Consider the following 26,366-nt stretch of genomic DNA (forward strand, 5'->3'; position numbering starts at 1 on the left):
TTTTAGCCCTATGTTATATGGTAAAAAGTGAGTTCCTTTGTAATGTTCTATTCTCATCTATTCTGTCACGCTGCATATAAATGGAGTACTATAAAGAAACATACTTTTTCACCATGTAACCTAGGGTTGTAAATAGTTTTAGAAATTATTTCATCACATAAGAAGAATATTAGTGATTTTTTTAGATTTTTAGAATTTTATTCGAGGCCTTAACAATTATTAGAAATTATACTAGTAACATTTTTTTAGAATTCTAATTTAAATTTTACATAGGATTTTTAGGTGAATCTAATTAAAATAGGTTGTATATAGAATATGAAAGATGTAAAAAAATTCTAAGATTTATGAAGAAACAGAAGACCACTGATTTTTTCGAAACAGAATCGGTGATGAATCGATGAACAGTGATTTTGATAGAGGAGTGAAGAAAATGTGGATAAAATGGTAAGAAAGTAACGAAAGATAAAATCGACGGCAATGAAAGAAGTTCAAAAATTTGAGTGGCTCATACGGAAGAGGAACTTTTCTGATGGCATATAGAGAATTTCACCGATTTTTATTGGATAAGAGGAGAGTATGAGAAGATGTTAGGTGAGAACTAACTGTATTTTATACTATAGAGAGATATAGGGCCAGACATTGCAGCCCGTATGCCACCGAGGATGGCGTCGGTCCTGACGCACGCACGAATCCCTGTCCCTGTTAGGGATGACAATCGAATACGACGAGTACGAGTGATGCTCACATATATCTATACCTGCCGGTTTTTTACCCACCCGCAGGTATACCCACGAACATTTGATGGGTGAAGAGTCAGCTCCAAACCCATTACCTACAGGTACCCTTTACCAGCGGGACAACGCGACGCCGGTGGTGACTAGACAGGGTGGTAGGATGGGTCGGGGCGGGGTGGGCGACACGGTGGGGTGGCATGAGAAGGCACATGGCGATAGCAGTGAGACGGGGAGGGCCGAGGCGGTGCGACGTGAGGCAGGACGGCGGTGTCACAGCGAGTGGATCAAAGTGGGGTATTTATATGATATAGAATGTTAAGGTTTAAAGATGATATATTTATACGACGGTTATACAAGTTTTGTGGGTATGAGTATTTTTTATCCATAACTATACTCATTTAACTATTAGGTAGTATTTTTTACATACGAATATATAAATATAAGTACCATTTAATACCCATATCTTATACTATTTAAATATTTATTCACAAGTAAACTGATAATCAGCGTAAATGGTCATCCGTACCCCTGTCCGGTTCCCTCTCCCACCGCAACCACCCACCCAAAGGCCGCGTCGCTCGCGAATAACCGTGGGGGCGTGCGCGCCTCTCTCCCCCACCCCACCCCACCGGCCCACACCCGCACGCGTTTCTCCCGGTCGGAGGCGGCAGGCAGGAGGCGGAGGAGCAGAAGACGGCCGCCACCTCCTCTACCGGAGTCCCGCATTCCCCTGACCCGACAGGAACCCCCTCGCCGTTGCCGCGGCAGCTCGAACCGACCGGCCTCTGATTGTAGTGTAATGCCCCCGTCCTCTCCTCGCGCTTCTTCCACCGCTGAATTCTGGCTGTCTGTGCATGCGAATGATCGGGATCGCTGGGGTTTGCGAGCGATCGGGTCCTGTTGCGGCACAATTTTGGGTTTCGCTTTGTGCGGAGATGACATTTCCAGGTTGTGTATTGCGTCAAATTTGTTTTGACCAAAATGTAGCATGATTTGGTAGGTTTCAAAGAGAGATTCGCTCCGTGTTTGCCTTCAAAGCCGAATCCATTGTCTTGATTGATCGGTCTCTGGTTCATTTTTTGACATAGTTCAATCGAGATCCCTTCAAAGCTTAATCGAGATCATTTCGTTGTTGGAATCCGGATCATGAGGTGTTTGTTATGGGAGGAATGTGGGTGGCATGACGGTGGCACTAACATGCGCATTGCAATTTCTGTATGCAGTAGTAGATAATGGGTGTGATATCACGGAAGGTCCTGCCGGCGTGCGGGAGCCTGTGCTATTTCTGCCCTGCACTGCGGACGCGGTCCAGGCAGCCCGTTAAGCGGTACAAGAAGATCCTTGCTGAAATCTTTCCAAAAACACAGGTTGGGACATGCTGCATCCCTTGTCCTTCTGCGGAATGTTACCACCTTGCCGCCTTGGCTGCTGTTGCGGAGCTATTAACCAATTGTTTTTTTGGTGCTACAGGATGAAGAACCTAACGAGAGAAGGATTGGGAAGTTGTGCGAGTATGCTTCGAGAAACCCTCTTCGAGTGCCAAAGGTCCGCCCCTTGCATCCTCACTGAAATTAAATTATTTGACAAAATCTGCCATTATATTCATGCAAGGACTAGGGGCTGTGACCTTTTGAGTGAATTGTTCGTGGTGCTATACAACCCTACAGAATGCAATGTACCAACTTTTTGTAGCGCAGCAATCAAGCATTATCAACTTGTCTGGAAATTGGAGATGCCTCATAAGATATTATTCTAGTTTAATGTTCCGATTATAGTGCCCTTGTCTTTGTGGTGCTCTTGTTTCATACAAATCCTTGTTCATTATATTTCCTAGCATGAATGTATCTCGATCTGTTCTAACAAATTCAGGTTCTCAATTAACTAGTGTTCTTTTGCATATTGGTATCGGAACAGATCACAGTTTACTTGGAGCAACGGATTTACAAGGAGTTAAGAAGTGAGCAGTATGGCTTTGCCAAAGTGGTGATGCTAATATACCGCAGACTGTTGGTTTCTTGTAAAGAACAGATGTGAGTCTTCTTTTCAAGTTTCTCTTTCTAACATGCCACTAGATTCCATGAAGTTATGTCTGTTAAGTTAGCACCACCCTATTGTCAGTAATCCGATGTTAATACTGTCATTTGGTTTGCAATGGAGGTATATCTTACACTTTGTTATTATCTTTTACTGGTTAAGAAATGTAAATGTAAAACTTTGCATGTTTTCCCCTTAAATGAATGGCAGTGCGCCTGCTTTCAGTTCAAAATATATATATATATATATAAATGTTTTGCTCGATGCAGGCCACTGTTCGCAAGCAGCTTATTAAGTATTGTACACACTCTTCTAGACCAAAAGAGGCAGGATGACATGCGCATCATAGGGTGTGAAACCTTGTTTGATTTTGCTGTCAATCAGGTATTTCCTTTGGTCTGATAACCAGTGGATGCCATTCTTCAACTGCAGGATTTGATTTAAATATATGGTACATCTCGTAGTCGGTGATCTCATATCTGTATATTCCAGGTGGATGGTACATATCAGTTCAATTTGGAAGGGCTGGTCCCAAGACTATGTGAAATAGCTCAAGAAGTAGGAGAGGATGAGAGGACAAATGCCCTGCGCGCTGCAGCCCTGCAAGCCCTTTCAGCTATGGTAAATTCTGTCGTCAGGCAATATCAAGTAGACATAATATATGATCTCCAATAATACCAAAGAAGAATAGGGATATTCAAAAGTGTAGCAAGATTGTTACATTGCCAAAAGGATGTTCAAATAACACTTTCAAGTTTCAACCTAATGCTTTGAATCCACAGTTTAATGCATTCCTTATCATGTGACCAAGGATAGCTCATAGTCTGTATATTTTTCTAATATCATAACCCATAGTTACTACTTCCAGACACATCCAGATATTTCTTAGCATTTTTATTTTCTAAGACTAAGTACGCCCACTGCCATTACATAGCTCTTTATTACTCTTTCTTTTCCAAATTCTTCAATGTGTGCTCCACTGTAAAGGAGCAGGAATCAAATGAATGGTGTAAATGGCATCTTCCGAAAGATCAATGCCCTTTTTGTTCTCTTATTATATGTCCTTCTAATATGCAATAACTACTCTGAACACAAAATATTTTTGACAGTCATAATATCGTGTAGTTTCTTATCTTGAGCAGGTCTGGTTCATGGGAGAGCTTTCTCATATCTCGTCAGAGTTTGATAATGTAAGTAATGTCCCACTTACCTGTTAATATGTACTCAGCAATTCCCCTAAAAAAAATATATACTCAGCAATCTTGATAGTGCATCTATAGAAGAAATATTATTTGGTAATGCATGGCAGGCTCCTTGATGATGTTCATTTTGCTTAGTATCAGATTTTGAATCACTTTTGCAAGCAGATTGCAGTCCCAAATTTTTCATCATAGCTCTTGTTTTATATTGTGTTTTTCTAGGTTGTTCAAGTCGTACTGGAAAACTACAAACCTCAGAAGATGCAAAATGCTGATCAAGGCACCAACAATACAGAGAATCAATCGGTGCAGGAAGTCCGAAAGACAGAGCATCATCATTCGCCCTTTGTCATCTCTACAGCCCCCTCTTGGGAGAGCATCGTTAATGCTAAGGGAGGAGTTAACCTGCCTGTGTAATATAATCTTCGTTCTACTCTTTTTTTTATTGACGTTGTCATTTCTTCTTATACAGTATGTGGTTTCTAAACTGATTCTGGTGCTGCAGGGAAGATGCTAAGGATCCTAAGTTTTGGTCCAGAACCTGTGTGCACAATATGGCCAAGCTTTCTAGGGAGGCAACAACGTTCCGACGCATCTTGGAGTCTTTGTTTCGGTACTTTGGTAACAATAGTTCATGGTCGTCACAAAATGGACTTGCTCTGTGTGTCTTGTTGGACATGCAACTTTTAGTGGAAAGCTCAGGTGCTCCTTTTGCATTATACTAGAGGTTGTGACTAAATACATCATATGCAGGCAGTTTAGTTATTTCTGTTGTTTAAATTATTTCTGCAGGTCAAAACATGCACTTAATGTTGTCACTACTGATAAAGCACATTGAACACAAGTCCATGTTGAAGCAGCCAGACATGCAGCTTAGCATTGTGGAGGTGGCAGCTACCCTTGCAGAACAATCCAGTGCTCAGGCTTCAGCAGCAACTATAGGTGCCATAAGTGATCTTGTCAGGCATTTGAAAAGGACATTCCATATTACTCTTGGCAGTAAAGATCTGGAGTTAGTAAAATGGAATGAAAAATTTCGGAAGGCCATAGATGAATGCCTAGTGCAGCTATCAAAGAAGGTTGTTTACTTTTCTCTCCGTATGGAACTTTATGCTTCCTTAAAATGAAGATCTCTACACAATACATAGAAGGCTTATCAAAACTGTTATGTTGATCAGGTATCTGATGCTGGGCCAGTTCTTGACATGATGGCTGTGATGCTAGAAAACATTGCAAGCACTCCTGTTGTAGCAAGATCAACTGCAGCTGCTGTTTATCGCACAGCTCAAATAATTGCTTCTGTACCAAATTTGCAATATCAGAATAAGGTATATTTCTGAAACAAATTAATGAAAGTGCTTAAATTGACATGGTGCAACAGTAATTTCTTCTGCTTTGCAACTTACCTTCGATATTTGATGTTAGGTGTTTCCTGAAGCTCTGTTTCATCAGTTGCTGTTAACAATGATCCACCCTGATCATGAAGCTCGTGTTGCTGCACACCGCATATTTGCTATTGTTTTGGTCCCGTCTTCTGTATCCCCCTTGAATCAAGCAAGTACCTCTGGCCAGACTAAGAAACATGACATGCAGAGGACACTTTCTAGGGCTGTCTCTGTATTTTCGTCTTCAGCTGCTATCTTTGACAAGTTGAGAAAGGACAAGTACTCTGACAATTCACAAGGAGAAAACAAGGATAATAATTTGCATAGCATTGATGAAGGGACCGGAAATTCCAAGCGTCAAAATCTGCCTGCGTCTCAAAGCCGTCGACGTAGCATGAAAGTTCCAAATTTTTCCATGAAAAGAGGTCCTTCAATGGCTATGAGAGCTCCTTCAGTATCTATCAGAGCACCCTCAATATCTATGAGAGCTCCTTCTATGTCTCTGAGAGCACCTTCTATGTCTGTAAAGGAGGAACAAAGTTCCTCAAGCAAGCCAGACGATGAAACGGTACTTATATCGATTCTAACCTGTTTTCCATTTCGGGATGTATCAACTAAAAATTAATTATATTTGAGCAAACGATTTCTTACTATGAACAACTGTTTCTGCATTATGTTGAATGCATTCAGGAATCAATGTTGCTGAAACTGAGTGGTCGTCAGATCACACTTTTGTTGTCATCCATTTGGGCTCAAGCGATATCTCATGAAAATAATCTTGCGAACTATGAAGCAATTGCTCATACTTACAGTTTGTTTCTGTTATTTTCTGGATTCAAGGTAATCCTACGTATCAAGTTCCTTTGCGGTCTGTGTATGTGTTCTTTTTCTTGATATGATTATCTGCTTGTAAGAGAGAAACCTAACAATCAACGGAGCGTTGTCAAGTGCACATGTTTCTGAGCAGGACCAGAGGGTCTGTTTGAACCTGGAATATTTTTAGGAAAGAGAATACACGTAATTTATAAATGGTTTCCGCATTTTGATTCTTCAGTTTTTTTTACAAATTATTTAAATTCTCTCATACAACACTCCAAATTTCTGTAATATGCCAGAAGCTTGTCTTGATTGAATAATCTGATAAAATTCACTTGACAAATATGCATTTGCAACTTGAAGATCTCAAGAATCACACATTTTAAGTCAAAAGACGATGTCTCTGGAAATTTGATAAGTCTGTTAGTTCTTGCAAACTGCTAAGTGGTCCTGAACAAATGCATGTACGAACTGGTTTAGACAATACTGTGAACCGACCAATCGTGATCAAAACTAGAGTTAACTCCTTTTGCTGTTTTATCTCAAAGAGAGGGAGAGAGAAATATGGTAATCGCAATGCCCTCTTTGCTGATGTTTTCTCCTTTTGCTCTTCCAGGCATCAACTTTTGAGGCTCTTACTCAGAGTTTTCAGGTTGCATTTTCTTTGAGGAGCTATTCACTCACTGAAGCAGGTAACATTGTCACTTTGCCTTTAAAGCAACATTAATAGTCAATATAAATGCAGCTTTCCAAGTAACTAATAGAACTTGGTGTTTACTTGGTGCACGAAGCCGTAGCAGTGACTCATACTAGAATTAAGGTATTATCCTTTCTAACTGTTTCTCCTCTTTTTGTTAACCTTGCAGATTCGTTACCACCATCTCGGCGCCGGTCCTTATTTACTCTCTCCACAGCCATGATTATTTTCTCTTCAAGAGCTAACAATGTGTCACCTGTTATTCCAATCTGTAAACAAATGCTTAATGACCGAACGGTGTGTAAAATCAAAATTCCATCCCTTGTTTTATTTCTACTAGATTTCTTTTGGCTATGTTAGTGTGACTCCCTAAACATGACAAGATTTTAAGAAATTAAGATATAGAATATTTGAAGTGGTGAGAACACATTATAGTATCAAGCTGATGGATCTAGTGTACTCTTTAAGCAATCGAGCTTACTTGTTATGTTATATTGGTTTAATCTTGTTGTTTTCCAGTATTTCTTGTATTTACCTTCATATCTATTTGTGCATCATGAGCTGTTTATGTTAGCCTTTCCAGCAAAGTTTGTTTACCATCCTAGTGGGTATTGAATAGTGACGGTATGCCAAATGTGTATTTTCATGAACATCACTTCTCCATCCTCCCAGCTTATGGTCTCCTTGCTAGCCTACAATGTCCTATCATTTTAAGAGTTTAACTGATCTATGCGGTTAAAACCTGTCGAGGGTTGCCCCTGACAATGATACCGGGGTATACCTGACGACGGGCGCGTGATCCGCAATCTAGGGTCGTATGTCCTAGCTGCGTGTGTGTGATGAACTAAGAACACCAGGGGTTATCCAGATTCGGACCTCCCTGAGGATCATAGCTCTACATCGTGTGTATTTTTTGATATGGGTCTGAATGAACTGGATACACTTACTTTCTTCTCCGCGTCTCCCTCCCTTTATATATCCGAGGGAGAGATGACTTACATAGGGACCCAAGCTAGACCCAGGTCTAGCTAATCCTTCTAACATATGCTCATCATTACGGCGAGTAGCCGCATTCCACTTGCCCTGTTGGTCTATAGGGTCTGTGCCATCGCTCCCACGCTCACGTCAGCCTTATCACCTGGTCTACCAGGTCTCGTCCCCACACGCCATCTGAGCTCCTGCAAAACCTACTGTCACGCCTTGTCAGGTCGTCCCGTAGTGTTTAATGCTACAGAACGGGATACGGTAAGCCTGTGCCGGCTACGCCTAGGTCTACCTGGAAGGACGATCTGGGTAAGAGAAAAACACTTGAGTGGAAAAGTATGTAATGAAATTAGACTGATTAGGCACATACCTGCCTTGCGACCAGAGAAAACTGGTCACGGGGTTTTCCTCTGAGACCTAAGGACTGGTCGGAGAAACTGGTCGGCTGGTTGTTGGCTTGGACACGCCGGGAGACCATGCTCCTGCCCAATCATAATGTGTAGAAAAGGCTGATATTTGACCACCGTGGGTCCCCTGGTAGGGGACACTATTATTCTTTACACCGACAGTAGCCTCTAAGCTTCTTTGCGGATACGGTAGACTGAGCAGTTCGTCATGTGGTCGAGGTCAGACCCAGTCGTACCATTTGAGTCCCGGGTGAACATGAGTTCGCCCAGGGAGTGGTTGACGACATGGTCTACTTTCGTGGTTGGCTCAGAAAACCACATCCTGATGGGAGGTTAAACGGTCGGAGAGAGAGAATCTTAGGAGAGAGAAAAAGGAAGGCGTGTGCGTGGGAGAGGATCGTGGGAGAGAGAAACTTTAATTGTTGCTGGACCCGAGAGATTTTGGTTCCCCATGCAGCCTCTCAAATTTCGAAGCGGCTAGACTCACGGCGGTTGGGATATCGCGTTGGCCCTATAAGTTGAACAGCCAGAGGCTCCTCACGAAACTTTTTGCCATCTCCTTAGTCACCAAGCCCTAGAGCCCATCGCCCTCTTCTTCATCAGAGCTTTCCTTACAACCCCCCCCCCCCCCCAGAACCCCCCAGAAATCCTATGGCACCACACACTGGCAACGAGCCAGACTTTCCCAAGTTGAAGTGCACCGAGACGAGGCTGAAGGTGATGTACGAGAGCCGTCTGCTCCCTCGTCGCCTTTCTTCTGGGTACCGTGTTGGGGAGGACATGCCTGCTGCCAACAAGGAGGAGATCGATGTTTGTCTTCTTCTTCCTGGCCGATCTCATGCCATCCTTCTTCGAGTTCTTCACTACTGTCGTTTCCTTCTATGACGTCCATCATCTCCACCTCAACTCCAACTCCATTATCATGCTGAGCGTTTTTGCTCATATATACGAGATCTTTATCAAGGTCGAGCCATGCCTTGATCTCTTCAGGTACTTCTACACGGCCAAACTAATGGCCGGGCCAGCCACCGGGAGCTACGGGTTTTGTCTCCGCGACGGTCTCGCCGGCTCATACCTCGAGATGGGCCTTAAGTTCTCGTGGTCGGGCTTGAGGGAGGACTGGTTCTACATCAAGACCGAGGATGCCATAGATAATATCCGCGTGCCGAGCGGACCGGCTCAGTACAACAAGGACTGGGGAACCACCCCCAAGCCCACCACGGAGTTGTTGGTCCTCGTGGCCCAGGTTAAGAACCTCGTGAACGTCGGGTTGACAGGAGCGGACGTCGTCTACGACTTCATCAAGCACCGGTTGTGCCCTCTGCGGAGGAGAGAGCACACGACTTATTTGTACACCAGGAGGGATGACGTCACTCGGGAAAGCTCCATAGGTAACGTCGCATCCATTATCATGGTGTCTGCTTGTTGATCGTATGATATCTTACGTATTTCCTTATCTTAGAGTTGGCCGACAATGTCGTCGACCAGCAGGTCAAACTCCTAATGGCGGCCGCTTCGAGGAAGAATGGACCTCCGCGAGACGCTTTTCTGTTGTGCGATCTGTCGCCTTCGGAGAGGGCTTGCTGCATGGTATGCCTAGCTTTTTCTTAGACTTTTTGATCCCTGATCTTTCCGTGGGCTAAGGTTTCATAGTTCATGTTACAACAGGAACTTCCACTGGTCGACGTATTGCGCCTAGTGACTATCGAGACCACGGCCGCAAAAGTCAGCACAACTGGTCGTGGAGGTGGCCAGACTGTCTAGAGCCAGACGGAGGCTGTGGGTGGTGGTCTTGAGAGTAGCATCGGCCAGTAGGGGGCTTACCCGTGTCGCTCCGACCAGGTTCACCTTGACCAGGTGCCCACTGACCAAACATCCCTCGACCAGACCCCTTCTGTCCAGACCGAGAGCGGTCAGGCCACTGCCGGTCGAGCGTCTGTGCTTAGGGGAAAAGACTGGCGGGTGACTTGTCTGTCCTGGACGAGTCCAAGCGCGTCCGTGGGTCGTTCGCAGGCATATCCTCCTCGAACAGTCAGTCCAGCGGCTTCGTGAGGACCAGGCTCGTGCTCACGCCTCCGTGTCCGCGGTGAGTTCTCTGGTTGATGTAGGATACACCGAGTTCGTTTTCTCCTTTTGATTATGTGGTTCCATTGTTGTTGCAGGCCCTCGACCACTCCTACGGCCTTGATCGTGACTCCTCCTCCGGTGCCACAGCAGGGCGTTCTGGTCCCTCCTCCAGCGTCGGCCTCGGCCCCGGGAGCACTAATCGTGACTCCTGTGTCGACGGAGCCGGTCGTGGAGCCCGTTCCGGAATTCGACTAGCTCTCCATGATCGCCCGTTTCCCGGCCACGGCCCGCAAGCTGGTTGCCGACAAGGAGGCGGTGGCGAGTAGGTGCGCCGAGCTGGAGAGGCAGCTGGCTCAGGAGGAGGCGAGGCTCGTGCTTCAGCAGAAGTACGGCGAGCTCCAGCGCTAGAAAGCTGCGCTCGTCGCCGAGAACCTCCAGCTCAATGCGGACGAGCATACCACCCACGGCCTTCTCCTAGATGCCTTTAAGGCGTTGGCGGATCCCTTTGGGAAACTCGGGCTAGACATCATTGAGCCGCAGTCACGACCCATAGCCCTGTCCTAGGCCCACGCCACCAAGGTTCTCTCGAAGAGGTTTCCGAGCTCCTGGTATCCTGACGGTGAGAGCCGCGGAGGCAGTGAGGGAGAATGCAGGGTACGCCCTCCGGTGCTACCGCAGTTGTGCCCCCAACTTCGATCCGGACGTCGTTCGGGAGGGAGTCACTGCTATCGGACTTAAAGCCGAGGAGAAGCTGCAGCAGGAGTACCAAGGGGCTGTAGATTTCGTAAAGTCTGTTTTGTAGGGTGGAGACCGCCGAGGAGTAAGAATTGGGCAGTAACTCTAGTTTTGTAATATATCTAGATGATGCCTTTTGTTTTTTGATAAGCTTGTGTCACCCCTGTGGTCGTAGAATCCACGACATGTCCGAACCTGGTGCTCACTCCTAGCCCCTGACCACGCGCATAAACGGAGCACGCCTAGAGCCGACCGGCCTCTCTGCTCGCAGCGTGCCCTCAACCACGCTTACCGACGACTTCGACGACCAGCGTACTCGGAAGGCGGTGGCTGAGTGTGAGCGGGGTTTTGCGGTTGAGCTAGCGAATCTGCAGGGTGATCTCCAAGGTACGTTGGTCCGATCGTTCGAGCTACTGCAGTCTTAGGCTAGCTGCGTAAAATTTCGTCCAGCTGACTCCTGCATGGCTCTTGTCTAGTTTGTCAACTAGGTTGCTGGGAGGAGCTGCTTACGGTATGGCGGGACCTGGCGCAAATAACTAGGGAGAACGACCAACAGCGAGAACAGTTTTACGATCGCCTCAGAAGCTTTCGGGATGAACTCCTCGCAGCATGGAGGGACCGGGAGTAGATGGTCAAGGAGAACGACGAGCGGCGCGAAAAGTTCTACAATCGTCTTAGCCGGGCTTTTACCCCATTTGACTTGTTGGTACGGTCTGCCGGCATTCAGGTTTGCCTGACACCCGGGAACACCGTGACCGGTCACATTGGCTGGTTTTTGGCGGCCTCCGAGGAGGCCCGTGATCTCGAGGACAGGCTTTGCGTGACGGTGGGTGAACACTTGCTGGATGTTGGAGCCACTTGCGCCTGTCTTGCCTTGGCATGCGCTCAGGAGCATTTTCCAAACATTGACCTTATCCCGACAGTCTTTAAAGGCTTTGCTGACGCTACGAGGACCACAGAGGAGCTTCGAGGTCAGGCTGACCTATATCTGCCTATCGTTCGTTCTCTTTTTTGGACTGTTTGGTTTGATCCCCTGCCATATGTTTTTGGGTGCCGTATATATTGATCAGAAAGTTAGTGTCAGCCCCCGGGTGTTGCTGTGTAATGAAAGGACCTGTTATTTAAGCAAGTTTTCCTATGCTCGGGTAGCGAGTAGATTAGGAGTGCTTTCTATGCATGGGGGGATCACGTTGCACTGCTCACGAGTTAGGTTCCAAGCGCTCGCGATGACTTAGCGTGACAAGCCCTTCGACGACGACCAGCACCCAACCTGATTTAGGACCTATGACCTTGTGGTCATTAGGGTGGCCCTCAGCACGACAAGCCCCTCGGTGGCAACCAGCGCTTGACCCGAATTGGGACATGTGGTCTTGTGGTCGCGATCTTACGAGCGTTTATACCTTTGACTTTGCGCAAGTGGCTTGCTTTTGTTCCATAGCGTAATCGCTCGCGAGTTAAGTTCGTACGCTCATGATGACTTTTGGTCCGACAAGTTCCTCGATGGCGACCAGCGCTCAACCCGGGATGGGACCTGTGGCCTCGTGTTTGTTAGGGTGGCACTTAGCACGATAAGCCCCTCAGTGGCGACCAACGCTCGACCCGAATTGGGACATGTGGGCTTGTGGTCGTGATCCCATGAGCGTCTATACCTTTGACTTTGCGCGAGTGGCCACATCTGGTTCTCACCTCATCAAGGTGAGCAATCGGGTGGAAAAAAACTTGGTTGCTAGGAAACCAAATACAGATTCTAATAGTTCTAGCCCCCGACCGTCTGGTTGGAAAAAGAAAAACTCTGACCAGGCTGTCAAGCCTTTGAAACGGAAAAACTTACAATTTGGTAGGAAATCGTTTCTGTTCATGAAATCCTACAAAATAAAGAGCCTAGTTTCTAGAACTTTAAAAGACTTACAAGTCATATTTCCATGCTCGTTCGGAAGGCCCTGCAAAATAGGAAAACAGGTTTGTTTCCGAGGAGCCTTACATATAGAACTGATGTTCCGCGAGCTGTGTGATTTGTGGTCGACCTCTGTGGCGAACTTGACCATGCCAGGTCAAGAACTATAAACCGCATCGGGGCTGCCTGCGACCAGTGTCCGTTTCGAACCTTGTGGTCGTGGAAACGCTTGGGGTTTTGTCGGCATTGGGCTACTTGGATTTAGAGCACGTTCGCGAAACTCTGTGCTCGGGTCTGTATCACTCTCTCGCCGCTCCACTTGGTCACTACCCGAGTAGTTGGCCATCGAAGGTGGTTGATAGGTGATCTTTGACTAGCGAATCGAGTCTCGTGGTTTGTAATTATTCAGTGCTTGGGCTAGTTGGTTGTTATATCGGTCATGGTACAATCATAGCACGTATCATTTCATCAGCTCGCAAGCATCTTGGAGGGCCATGGACCGAGAGAATCCTTATTGGAACGCTTTTCCGACCAGAGAGCGGTATGAAGCGCGGCCACCACTGATGCCTCCAAGGATGTTGGGAAACGTTATGCTCCCCCCTTCTTGAGTGACGTATTTCAGTAAAAAGTCGTTACTCCTTCGGTGGTAAAGTCATCCCTTTACCAAGGAGTATTTTTGCGAGCTTGCCGTATGACCTTTTCTGCTGATATGTCATCGTCAGCGGTTGCTTGATTCTGAAGGTAGTCCGAGATCTGATCCATCCAGGTCGTTCTCGAATCAAACAGGATGACCACATGATGACCACCAAAGGTCAATAGCATCGAAGGAGGCGTTGCCTACAAAGGTGTTGTCTCCGGTGCTCCCTTTTTAAGCAGATCATCCCTTTTCACGTCGGTCTAAGACCGCAGTGGGTGGTCGTATGAATCTTTTTTTAAAAGACTCCGACCAGGATAGGTGCGCAAGAAAAGGCCAGGAGGGCCAGCTCACCGGCCTAAGAAGTTATCCTTGCGAGGGACAGTACTAGACTTCAAAGCCGATGAAGCGTCGCTCTAGCTTTCTTACTTCGGAGCATCGCCGTTGGCTGGCTCGAGCACTAGAGCCCTATATGTACTTGGGTTACGCCCAGTAGCGATTCCTTCATTGCTAGTTGGTGTATTAACCCTTGTACAGACGTTGCTCGTATTCTAGTTAACAGGCCTTTATACTCTGCAGTATAGTCTAATAATTGGAAAAAACATAACTAAACTATGTACATGAGGAGGTCGCTAGTTGGTGGGGTTGAGCTCGTTCCAGCCCCCGCTCCCCTTATCGTGAACGACCTATTGGCGTTCATGGTCTTGTGCTCGTCCATCCCTGGTTTCGGACGCCCTTCTTGCCAGACGACCTGTACCATGTCCGTAACCTGTGGTCTTTTGATGTTCTAAACAAGCTGCTTCTTTTCCTGCTATCCGCAAAAAAACGATTGTTCTTTCTTTCAGAAAATTGAAGAGCAGAAGACCATTTTTTCGTCCTCCGGATGAACCTGCTCAAAGAGGATCCATATCTGGTTAGCTTCAGGGTATTCTTTTACCTGATTAGGGATCTTACCTTGTCAGCGGCTCTGGGTCATTCCGTAAAAAGAGAGGAACGCACGGGATGGCTGACGAACCGTCCCAGCGTGGAGGGGGACTTTCTGGACGGCCATGTAGTTGCTGGGGTGGTTTTCCCCTAAAGCACACGGCTTGGAGTCTATCGTCAGGACCCAGCAACGTGAAGGTCTATGTAGCCCCCGGGTTCGTCTGGATCTTGCTTCATGGAGAATACCCCACGGCAACCCAAGTCCTTGGAGCCAGGCTCGTCAGTTGCGGTGGATCTAGCCATGGGTAGTCCAAACACACTACAAAAATTTACCAAGATGCGAAAAATACGCTCCCCTACCTGGCGCGCCAAATGTCGAGGGTTGCCCCTGACAATGATATTAGGGTATACCTGACGACGGGCGCGTGATCTGCGACCTGAGGCCGTATGTTCTAGCTACGTGCGTGTGATAAAGTCAAGAACACCGGGGGTTATCTAGGTTCGGGCCTCCCTGAGGATAATAGTCTTACATCTTGTGTATTTTTTTTATATACGTATGAATGAACTGGATACACTTAACTTCTTCTCCGCGTCTTCCTCCCTTTATATATCCGAGGGAGAGAGGACTTACATAGGGACCCAAGTTAGACCTAGCCCTAACTAATCCTTCTAACCTATGTTCATCATTACGGCGAGTGGCCGTATTCCACTTGCCCTGTCGATCTGCAGGGTCTATGTCATCGCTCCCACGCCCGCGCTAGCCTTATCGCCTGGTCTGCCAGGTCTCGTCCCCACGTGCCATCTGCGCTCCTGCAAAACCTACTGCCACGCCTTGTCAGGCCGTCCCGTAGTGTTTAATGCTATGGGACAGGACATAGCAAGCCTGTGCCGGCTACGCCAAGGTCGGCTGGGAAGGACGACCTGGGTAAGAGAAAAACACTTGAGTGGAAAAGTGTGTAATGAAATTAGACTGATTAGGCACATACTGAGACATGAGGATTGGTCGGAGAAACTAGTCGTGTGGTCGCTGGCTGGACGTGCTGGGGGACCATGCTTCTGCCCAATCATAACGTGTAGAAAAGGCTGATATTTGACCGCCATGGGTCCCTCTGGTAGGGGACTCTATTATTCTTTACACCGACAAAACCTATTGACTATAATCGTCATAGGTAGGTTTGGCAACCATGCTTCAGTATTATTTCTCCAAATTATGTAATCCAAATACCAAATTGGAGTTCAGTTGAATCTCTTATTTATCACGCAGATCAGCGTATTACAGTTATTCATGGTATTATTATTGGAAGCATTTTGGTTGCATCTTGACTCCTATGCACTCTAAATGTATGGTTCAGACCTTATATTTAACATGTCTTTGCTATTTTGCCTAGGCTGATCCTTTCCTTCATTTGGTGGATGAGAGCAAACTTCAGGCTGTGAAAGATTCCTCAGATGATCCGTCAAAAATATATGGATCACCAGAGGACAATGCTAATGCATTGAAGTCCCTTTCAGAAATAGAACTAACCGAAAGTCAATCTCGAGAATGCATAGTCTCCACTATCATGAACAGCATTGCAGATTTGCTGGATGTGATGTTCATATTCTTAACTATATCTTGTATTCATTGTTTGGATAGAGTTCCATGCCGCTGCTGACGACTTTCCTGTTTCTGCAGGCGGAGCTGCATAATGTGAGAAGCCAATTGCTAAGTGACTTCTCTCCTGATGACATGTGTCCAATGAGCACTCAGTTTTTTGAAGCACCTGTTGAGAATTCGTCATCAGGATCTCATGAGACTGCCCACCAAGAGGTATATACGTCTGATAAGTGTATTCATCTCCTATGTTCCATGCTAAAATGCGTTTATTTCCAACAGGCCATGCTGATTGACCTGGGCAATGACCATGATATTTTTGGGGAAGCTTCAGAAAGCACAGCAGCTTGTGAAACTTCTGTACCTGTATCAGATCTTCTGAGTATTGATCAGCTTCTTGAAACAGTATGTCCTTTTTCTCTCAGAATCCCATCTTCCTCCTTACTTCCTTATTTTATATGTCCTTGGGTACTGTCATGTTGAGAATAGACCTGTCATGAATCAAGTTACCAGTTGTTCTAGTAGCATTTGAGACACTCTATTGGTGTGATAGTCTGACTTCTAGTAGCATATCTATGCAAAAGCTAGCGAAGGTTTCAGCAGGTTGGCAGCAGAGTGAGGGAAAGTTGCAAGGTGTAAAACTCATGCAAGAATTTCATCCACGTGACAGTTCAAAGCAAATGTTTCCTTTCATTGGGAAAGAGCACACGATAAGTATAGTAGCAGTCCATATATAAAACGATTCATGCCTGTACTGCCATATTTGCTGAACAGTGAACATATGTTACATTAATTGGTTTTTTTGCCTGCCGAATTAAGGAACAACAATCGTTTGAACAGTCAAGCATGTTTTATCTACAAGTTGTATTCACTTGCCATTGTAACTTCTTTTACCTAGATTTTCGTCCTGCATTTCAGGTTGTCACGGACCCAGCACCTCAGACAGGTATAGTTCCAATGTCAATAGACATGGCATTCAAGGACATGACCAGTCATTGCGAAGCCCTCACGATGGGAAAACAGCAGAAAATGTCCACCTTCATGAGCTTCCAGCAGAACATGCAAGCGGCTGCCCCACCAAGCAATCAGCCCAACCAGATGGAATTGGCTCTTTTCCATGACCCACAGTTGCCTCAGGTAGAATAACTTGCACTCGCAACCATTCTTTACCCTCTCAATTCATCTGAAAACGAAGATTACGCCTTGCAAGATATTGACATCGAACGGGTCTAATTCTCAGCCGGCTGGGGTGCAGAACACAAATCCTTTCGTCGACGATAACCTGCACGGCTATCCTCAATACGCAAACGATGGCAACCCACAGCAATCTTACGGCATCCAGCAACAGTTCCTGAAGCTACCAGCATCGAGCCCATATGACAACTTCCTCAGGGCTGCTGGCTGCTGAGGTTCAGCCAGCAGGCTATCGTTACAGTGACTGTGTTCTCAAGATAGTACCACAGATGTGGCAGTTTTCCATTTTTGCGAAGAAGGTATGCCCGCTTATGTGGTCTTAGAGGGTTAACCGGACTCAGCACCCATTCCATTCATTCTTTATGTATAGCTGTATAGGTCGGTTCTTGTGTTGTTGTGTTTTGCCGATGCAACGTTTAGAGGGACTGGGGGGAGCAGTGCTTCTATCACAAACTGTACATGTAACATGTTGCCAAATATATAAAGAAAAATTATGTGTAAAAAAAAGTGGTTTCTTGTGCCAGAAAACTCTCCTCTTCGCAACGCGACGGGGTTCCAATCATTGGACCGCACAGTAATTCTGTGAGCAGGAGTGCCGTACTGTTCATGCACGGGTGGCTTCTTTTGTCTCGCTTTCACCAACCTGATATCGCAGCCATTCGTACTCTGATCTGAATGTGACCTGGCACCCAACCAGTTTGCTTATCATGTTCTTGAAAAGTCCTGTAGCCATGAAGCTCAAGTAGTCAATTATGACTTGTGATTACATTCTTTTTGCTATCCCTAGTAATTGAGCTTCTGCGATACTTTTGACTGCCTAACACTGCAACAACTCTTGATGCTTTAGGTTCTGTTTATTTGGGTTTACGTTGATTTTAAAAGTCAAAAACTGAAACAAACAACCTGTTTTTCTAGTTTATATCTGTAGTTTCTGATAAACCCAAGTAGTCTTTACTACTATAAAAGTCTGAGAAAACAGAAGTAAATCTGGATATATTTGTACTAGAAGCAGGTATTTTGAAGAAGTCACAACTTGAAGAAACCTAAAGAAATAGGCCTTAGGCCCCATTTATATAAGTTGTGGCTTTAGGGCTTTTGGAAAGAAAAAAAACTCTGCTCAAGGAAGTGGTTACGGCTGTTGAATTTTGGTTATTGGCTTTTACAATAAACTTTTAGCTTTTTAACATACCAAAAGTCAGAAAAACTCCTCTCACTCTGCTTCTCAGACCCAATTCATTTCAACCACAGCCGCTTCTCAGCTAGACAAAAGCCACCATAAGTCAAAGCCAAAAGCAAGCCCTTTAAATAACTTCTAACTTTTTTAAAAAAAAAGCTAGAAAAATGCATATCCAAAGGGAGCCTTAGTTCCTTTTGCAAGCGAAAAATAGAGATATTATGCATATGGGAAAGAGAGAAAACCTTATTTATCATTAGCAACCACACGCGTGCTCTGCACATATGAAATTAATAATATTGTGATGGGTCAAAAAAAATTCAGAAAAAAATAATTAAAAATCAAAAATAGAGGATGCACACATATAGATGGAAGGAAATAATATCGTATTGATATTTTTTAATGCTGATAACGCCTATTAATTGCAGGTTTCTAAATTGATTGGAAGTTTCTCAAAAATTAAGAGTAGAGGAGATGAAGGACCAATTTTGATAGTGGACTATTTGATCGCGTAAGATGTACGGTAGTGATCATTCAAATTTATCATAACTCATTCATTTTATAAAAGTATAGATATATATTAAGAACGGCTCATGCAGACGACTCTCGCTGGATTTACTAGCTAGGACACAAATGGGTTGTAGTAAAGTACCCCTCCGTCCATCCATGTAAGACATATATGAAAATAAAAAGTTTTCAAAAGTAAATTTTGACTTTTAATTTCTTTTACGATATATTGTAACTGCTATAAAATTAACATCATATTAAAAGCACTTTAAAACATGAATCTATTGGTACAACTTTTATAAACTAAATGTAAATATAATTTGACTAATTATTGATCAAACTTTACAAAGTTTGACTTTTTCTAATAAAAACACACCTTACATAGATGAACGGAAGGAGTATTTAAAAAAAAGGCTCAACGAAAATCTGAAAAATATGCTAGACTCACATTAACCCCAAACTCTAGCAAACCGAGCAGAAACTCATGTGCCACACGATTTTGACCTCTAAAAAGGTGTAGCTTTATTTTTCAAAAAAGGAAGAAAATGTGTAGCTTTTGATGAGTTCGACTGGGAGAAAAAGAAAATTAGGAAGTGCCAGTCACGATTTGTGCGTACGTTGTCACCTTTGATATTCCGTTTTGCTAAAAGATGATGGAGCTAGCTGCTGGAATATGCCACTTCTGCGCAAAAAACGTGCCGGCCTTCTCATCTTGATGTATACAGTTCGTGGCCGGATCTAGAAAAAGGAAAGAAATATTCCAAAATCTTGGGATCTCATGCATATTCCTTCCGATAACTAGCATGGTGCTCAGCTGGAGATAGAATGATATGATAAGTGGGCAGTTCAAATGGCTGTTTCTTATCACACACAAGGAAGAGCCAAATCGACTGAAGCGAAAAAGAAGATCAATCACTGAGAGTGCTAGCTCACCCAATCGCTGAAGAAAGAGAGAGAGAGAGGAGAGAGATCATTTAGGGGATTGTACGGATTAGTTATTGAAGGCGTCAGTCGATCTGGACCTTCGATTGGCCGAAAGACAACTTGGTCCAAAGATCGGCGGTCTTCGATCTTCCTCGAGGCTCATCCGGTCCATATTCCAAGTCAATGAAGGCTTCCTTTGAATTTCACGCCTCAAGTCCAAGTCGCACCGTAAGCCATCAAACGTTCAAACAAAGAGCGTGTTCATTTCGCTCTCGTCGATTAGATTCTTCCTGTGCCCGTCACCGGTTGAAAATGTCTTGTCCACGCGTCTATACCTCGTTGAGCCAACAGATCACCTTAGAATTATCTCTGCATCAAAATCCAACGACTCACGCCCATCAAGATTCAAGTCGATCCTGTTCGAAGCTATGCAGTTTTTTTTAAGAAAATCTAAAGTTTTACAATTGGAGGTGAGTCTGTCTCGATCTTTTAGGATTTTGTATTATATATACGGGGTAGAAATTTTCATTGTAAATAGAGATGAATGAAAAATAAGTATTTTTTTTCTATATTATATCTTCTTTGTAATTGTTCTCTTAAGTGATCGTTGGACTACACCCGGTAGCAGCGGTTTCTCAACACGTTATCAGCATGAAACTCTGCTGGAGACTAAGCTAACAGAACGGATCTGCACTGCATCGAGCGGGTAGTTCATGGACTAGCCTATATGCCCGACGCGGTACGAATCGCTCGTAAGGATTGAAAGGTATGATTGATTTAGGACGTATATTCGCTGTTACTGTTTATTTTGCATCAAATAGATCGGAATCACATGAACAGTAGCAAGTATTGTATGAACTCCATGTCTGTATCGCATCTCATATGAACAGTAGCATATTTACTTAAATAAAAGCACAATGAATAGTAGCATGCGAGAGCAATCTGCATGAAAATAATAATGCCGGCGTGAACATGGCATGGTGAGGCCACAGCCACCACCGTGCACCACCGGCCGGCAAAGCAGTGACCACCCCCTACACAGATTAGGGGAAAAAAGGAAAAGGGAGGTGCACGACACCTCGCTAGCATGAAGCCGACGACCTCCTCACCAGTGATCACCGCACCTCCACCTTGCCGCCAACCGGAATCTGGCGGTCGTCCCTTTACGCGGTGGCTCGATGGCCACCGCCACAAATTGAAAGAAAGAAAAAAGGGAGAAGGGGATGAAAGAAGGACACCACCCGAAGTGACTGCCACCACACTGTCGTGCCCTGCCGCCCGCTCCAGCCAACACGTTGCCTTGCCGTCGCGTTGCACCTCCATGAATCGCCACTCGAAGCGGCCCCACCGCCCGCACGTGCAGCCACCCGAAGCACACGCTGTCACGACGCACCTCCGGTCGCCATCATGTGTGACTGCCTTGAAGCTGTCGCACCACTGCTTGCCTACTGAACTGTTGGTGTCACTTCGAAGCAGCCATCGTCGGCCTGTCCTATGCTTGCAGTTGCCCGACTGGAAGCTGCCGCCATGTGCTCACCTCCCGTGCCCCACCACCCTGTGCCACCCACATGCGGCTGGACCGCGCATCGCGCCTCGCGCTGGGATGCCTCGCGCTAGCCATCGACGGTCCAAGTGGTGGCTAGGGTTTGGAAACCCTAGCCGCCCCATTGTAGAAGAGGCGGGTGGACCGTTTTGGGCTAGGCCGGTCCAGATGTAAGTAGGCTAGCCCGATAGAGGGTAAAAACGAGAAAAAAATAAGAAAAAGAAAAAAAAATGATTTTTTGCATTTAGCCCCTGGGTTTTCAAGTATTGGAGTGCAATCCCTAAAATTTTGCATTTAGTCCCCTGGTTGTTCTGAAAATTATCCAGATGCCACATTTTTTGCAAATTAGACCTTGTGGTTTCTAAAAATTACGCAAATCCTATAATTTTACATATAAACCCAAGGACTTCGCAGAAAACCCTGAGAATACTTTTTATTGCAGAAAAGTACCTCTAGAATTTGAATTTTGCATATGTTTTTAGCAATTATGTAGTATTTATTGCTATGTTATTTTTACTATTTAAATTGCCTGTTATGCATTTAAATTCAATAAAATTCTAATAATAGTATATAAAATATCGAAAAAATTGTAGCAATCTAATTTAGTAACACGATGCAACTTTATTTAGTAGTAATACTTGCGTCATTTAAATATGAAGATGACTGGTATCACAAACAAGGAGTTCGTTGAGCTGAGTGCTGATGGCCGTAACTATCTCACTTGGACGTTGCATGTCCGGATTGTAATTAGAGCAAAAAGCTCTGCGCTGCTATTGGTCTTGGAACAAGTAGTACAATAGTTCTCACGGAGGATGAGAATGATCAAAAACTTCATTTTCTCCGTCACCGTCTCTCCCCTACTTCGAAGGATGGGTATATGGCAAAGACCAACACTAAGGCACTATGGTACAACCTGCAGGAGCGCTTTGAACGTCTTAAGTACACCATCAAGACTCTTGCAGAGCAAGGATGAGTTCGGCTCTTTTTTCTGTGACTACAAGTATATCAGAGAGTACAACTCCGCACTGCACCGTATTTGCATAATTTTGTGTCTCTACGGGAAAGAGATCATAGAAGAAGAGAAAAATGAGAAGACTATCTCTATTTTCCACTCGAATGCGGCAGAATCCGCACGCAATCACTGTTAATCAAAACACAAGAAGTATTCTGAACTGATTGACGTGTTGCAGCTTTATAAAGTTCATGATGAAGTCATAAAGAAGAACTTTTTATCCCAACCGCAAGGAAAGAGCGGTGGCCTAAAAGTCAATCCTAAAAATCGTCAAAGCAAAATCTTGTATCTACTTCAATGAATCACTCGAAAATAATAGTTTTATATGAAGCCGCACGGGAATACGCATAGATTAGAAGAGTATTCAATCATATCCAGCAATCATATGGTTTGAACACCACGAATACCTCCACCATTATTCATGAAGATAATGTTGCAGGTGTTGTACAAGTACAATCGGGATATGCGAAAAAATACTTAACGAAGCATATCAACACTAAGTTCTTTTATGCTCATGAATTACATAAAATGAATAAAATAAATGTGATGCATACTAAATCTTGTGAAAATCTTGCAGATTTATTCACTAAGTCTCTTCCTGCATCTAGTTTTGAAAGGCATATTCGTGGTATTGGGATGATAAGGCTTAGAGAGTTGTACATTTCAGGAGAAGAATTTTTACATAATATCAATACGAGAAATTAAATTTTAATCAAGAAGATTAAGTACCAAAGATAATAATAAAGATTATATAAAGCATTTTAGGTGAATTGTACTCTTTTTTCCTTAAATGAGTTTTTCTAAAGTTTCTCATGTTAAGATTTTTAATGAGGCAATTCATGTGACCATGTCGCGAGCTATGTATTCTTTCTTCTAATTTTTTCCACAGAATTTTTTAGGAGTTTTGATGAGACATATGTATTTCACTATAAGTGTACAATGAAGAGTGATTGAAAATCTGAAGTTTCATAATCAAATGTGGATCCGTCTCAATCTATTGAAAAATTCGATTCTATTTGTTAAGGGTTTTTGACACTATATATACGAGATTGAAACCTTTATTGTAAATAGAAATGAATAAAAAATAAACAGTTTTCTTCTATATTATATCTCTTTTACGATTATTTTTTAAATAAATCGCTGAAGTACAACCGGTACTAACGATTTGTCAACATTTTTAATTCATGCTTGAATAGTTCCCTGCTAAAATTTCTGTAAACCCCCAACGAAACTTACGCATTTTTAATTGTCCCCGGAAGTTGCGCGCAGATGATGTCGTGATCTGCGCTTAGCTTTCCGCGGGACAGGTTGCCCAGAAAAATTAGCGTGCGTTCCACGCCGGAAGTTCGTCGGAGTGAGCTGACGACGGGGACGAAAGGGGTCCATAAAATAAGGGAGTGAAAGTGGCCAGTCAACAAGTCTTAGGCCGTATTCTAATCCTCCCCGGTTTCGTACCTTCTTGTCCTGCGCGTCCTCGATCACCTCCAATCAATCAATCCAAAATTTGATTTGTTTATTGCATAGAGGTGTGATTCTTGCGTCCAAGTCCTTTGGTTAATTAGTTGTCGTTTATCATGTAGATATGTGCACTTGGTGAGAGAAAATTGGACTTGGTCTGTGACAACTATTTGTTTTCCTTTTTATAAGGAAATTAAACTATTTTCCTTTTGTGTTCATGGCACAATTCAGCCACAGAACTATAGCATGAACTCATAACATCGATGACAGAATACAACAATGAGATATTATATTCTCATTTGATTTAAACTTAATTGCGGACTCAGCTCAAATAGTGAACAAGCCAAGCTCTAACGAACCTGCACGTTATACTGCATTTGAGCTCGAGCCAGGTCTTGTCGTTCGACCAAAAACTTGTTGCTAGTTTTCCTTTCGAGGAACTTTACATGCAAGAACTATTGCTAGTATTTCTTTTTTTCGTGAGGAACTATTGGTTTTTTTAAGCAAGCGATGAACTATTGCTAGTTCTTGGATATGGATAATAGAGAATAGGATCAGAGCACTAATCGGTAGCTATAGCCAGTGGCGTCAATTAAGGTTCTTTCTTTTCTTTCTCCTCTTCTCTTTTTTCATAAAAAATTAAAGACAGGTAGATCTGCCCATTGCTATAGCCAAGTGTTTGGATCCGACGTTCTTCATAGAGTGCACGCTTCTGCAACCAGCACAAGACGGCAAAAATTTATGGCTCGGCACGGTCGTCTAGGCGGCTCACTGCCGCCAACGAGCGAACGCCACGTGCCATGCATGCTTTTGTGCCGGGAAAGGGCGACTACTTCTGTACTGCTTGGGTACGGCCTCCAAAGTGCAGGGTGCTACACGTCAAAAGACACTATGCTGAGCAGGTGAGAAAAGTGGGATCCGCGTCGGGGGCCGGAACGCAATTGCGTGCAAGACTTAATTAGAGGCAATCAGAGCTAATCCATCCATTAATTAATATGATCGGTTTATTTAAGTACTCTAGAAGGTCATGATCACTAACTAAGACCCTGTCGTAGCTCTGGCTCCTAGCCTCACATCAGATTTTACGTTTGTAAAATAAGATTAATAATTTAAGTTTTAATTTTTAAACTAAAATATAAATAAAATAACTTATATAAACATCCTCAGTATATCTACAGCTCAAGCTCTATGAATTACAGAGCCAAAAATATCTAATTTTAAGAATTATTTGAGCCAGACCTGTGCCAAGTTAAGTACTGAATAAACTAACTCGCATCCGGCCGCGTAGCGAAAGCTAAGACGAAATCGTCACCTTTTCTCAGGTCAACAAGGATGATTTGGTAAAAGGGCTAGCTGTAGCCTGGTTCATAGTTCTCATTAATTTATGATTAAATATTTGGCATTTTTTTCTTACTTTTGCATGCTTGCACCTGCAAATTCCATTCTCTGTCATAGAAGATTTGAAATTGAGTGATTTGAGCATACATCCGCACCCATGACGAAAGGCTCAATTACTGTGCACAATATTAGTGTTTGGTGCCAAGTTAAATTGTAGCGTTCTTAGTATTAATTATTAATGTAGTGTGACGTTAATTGATATAAGTGAAATCAGGAAATAGTTGGAGTTTTTATATAGCTTACCTTGGTTAATTTTTGTTTTAAAATCCACTTTTCCTCTTTTCTTCTAACATGAAATCCACTTATGCTATAGCACAATGCTTGCTAGGAGTGCAAATTAATTAATTTAAGGGTATCCATCGACTCTCTTTCATTTAACTAATAACACTAGTTTTCTAAAAGATTGTTCAATTTGAGAGCAAAATTAAGCATGATAATTAAGAAGCCGGGTGACCACATTTTTCATGTATGTATATTTATATACACATACGATAAGCCTATTATGCGGCTAGGCGCATAACAGACTTGCGCTGCGTCACTGCGGTTGAGTGAGCTGGATCCTCGATGAGGTCATGTGTGTTGGAGTAGCGAGGCGGCAGAAGCCCCTGAGGCACGACAACAAAATGGATGGGGAACGCGTCGGCACAGCGAAGCTACTCGTTCGCCTCCCTTATAGTGCTCAAAGTACTCCACGAACCTAGCCTCCTACTGCACCTTCATCAGCAGCTCCAGCGCCTATAGCCTATCCAAGAACCTGCACTCCCTCGGTGCTCCTCGCCGTGAGCCGCCCTAGGCGCTAAGCTGGGCCTAGGCGTTGGAGCCATGACAACACAGGAGGAGAGGCAAAACAGCGTAGGGACAAAAAAGAAAAGCAGCAACGTATGAGAGGATGTTACTGTCATGACTGAATCGATGGAGCCAGAGGCCAAACAAGCAAAGTGTTTTTGGGATCGTAACTATACTCTATGAATTGCAACTATACTGTTTTTAGAATCGTAACTGGGGGTATCCGCAGAGGTGAACAAGTTACGATCACATGACAAAAAAATACA

At 44.1% G+C, this 26,366-nt stretch overlaps 1 protein-coding gene across 4 annotated transcripts; it reads left to right on the forward strand.

Annotated features, from left to right (window-relative positions):
* Positions 1–1,328: 1,328 nt before the first annotated feature.
* On the forward strand, positions 1,329–17,799 carry LOC133883329 (protein SEMI-ROLLED LEAF 2-like). 4 transcript variants are annotated; one of them, XM_062322627.1, is made up of 20 exons: positions 1,330–1,530; positions 1,958–2,101; positions 2,205–2,279; positions 2,649–2,764; positions 3,038–3,152; positions 3,261–3,389; positions 3,911–3,958; positions 4,190–4,380; positions 4,473–4,669; positions 4,760–5,046; positions 5,146–5,295; positions 5,393–5,920; positions 6,043–6,192; positions 6,785–6,860; positions 7,035–7,162; positions 15,899–16,099; positions 16,186–16,320; positions 16,387–16,509; positions 17,023–17,241; positions 17,345–17,799. In XM_062322627.1, exons 2-20 carry the CDS (start codon positions 1,967–1,969, stop codon positions 17,510–17,512), a joined length of 3,171 nt encoding a protein of 1,056 aa, XP_062178611.1. In that variant the 5' UTR covers positions 1,330–1,530; positions 1,958–1,966; the 3' UTR covers positions 17,513–17,799. The 4 variants fall into 4 exon arrangements, with proteins under 4 accessions (XP_062178609.1, XP_062178610.1, XP_062178611.1 ...); XM_062322625.1 differs by having other exon boundaries at positions 1,329–1,530; positions 16,186–16,509; XM_062322626.1 differs by having other exon boundaries at positions 1,329–1,530; positions 16,186–16,509; positions 17,360–17,799.
* Positions 17,800–26,366: the final 8,567 nt, after the last annotated feature.

Source organism: Phragmites australis, chromosome 10 (assembly GCF_958298935.1).
Source record: "Phragmites australis chromosome 10, lpPhrAust1.1, whole genome shotgun sequence".
Classification (NCBI taxonomy): Eukaryota; Viridiplantae; Streptophyta; class Magnoliopsida; order Poales; family Poaceae; genus Phragmites; species Phragmites australis.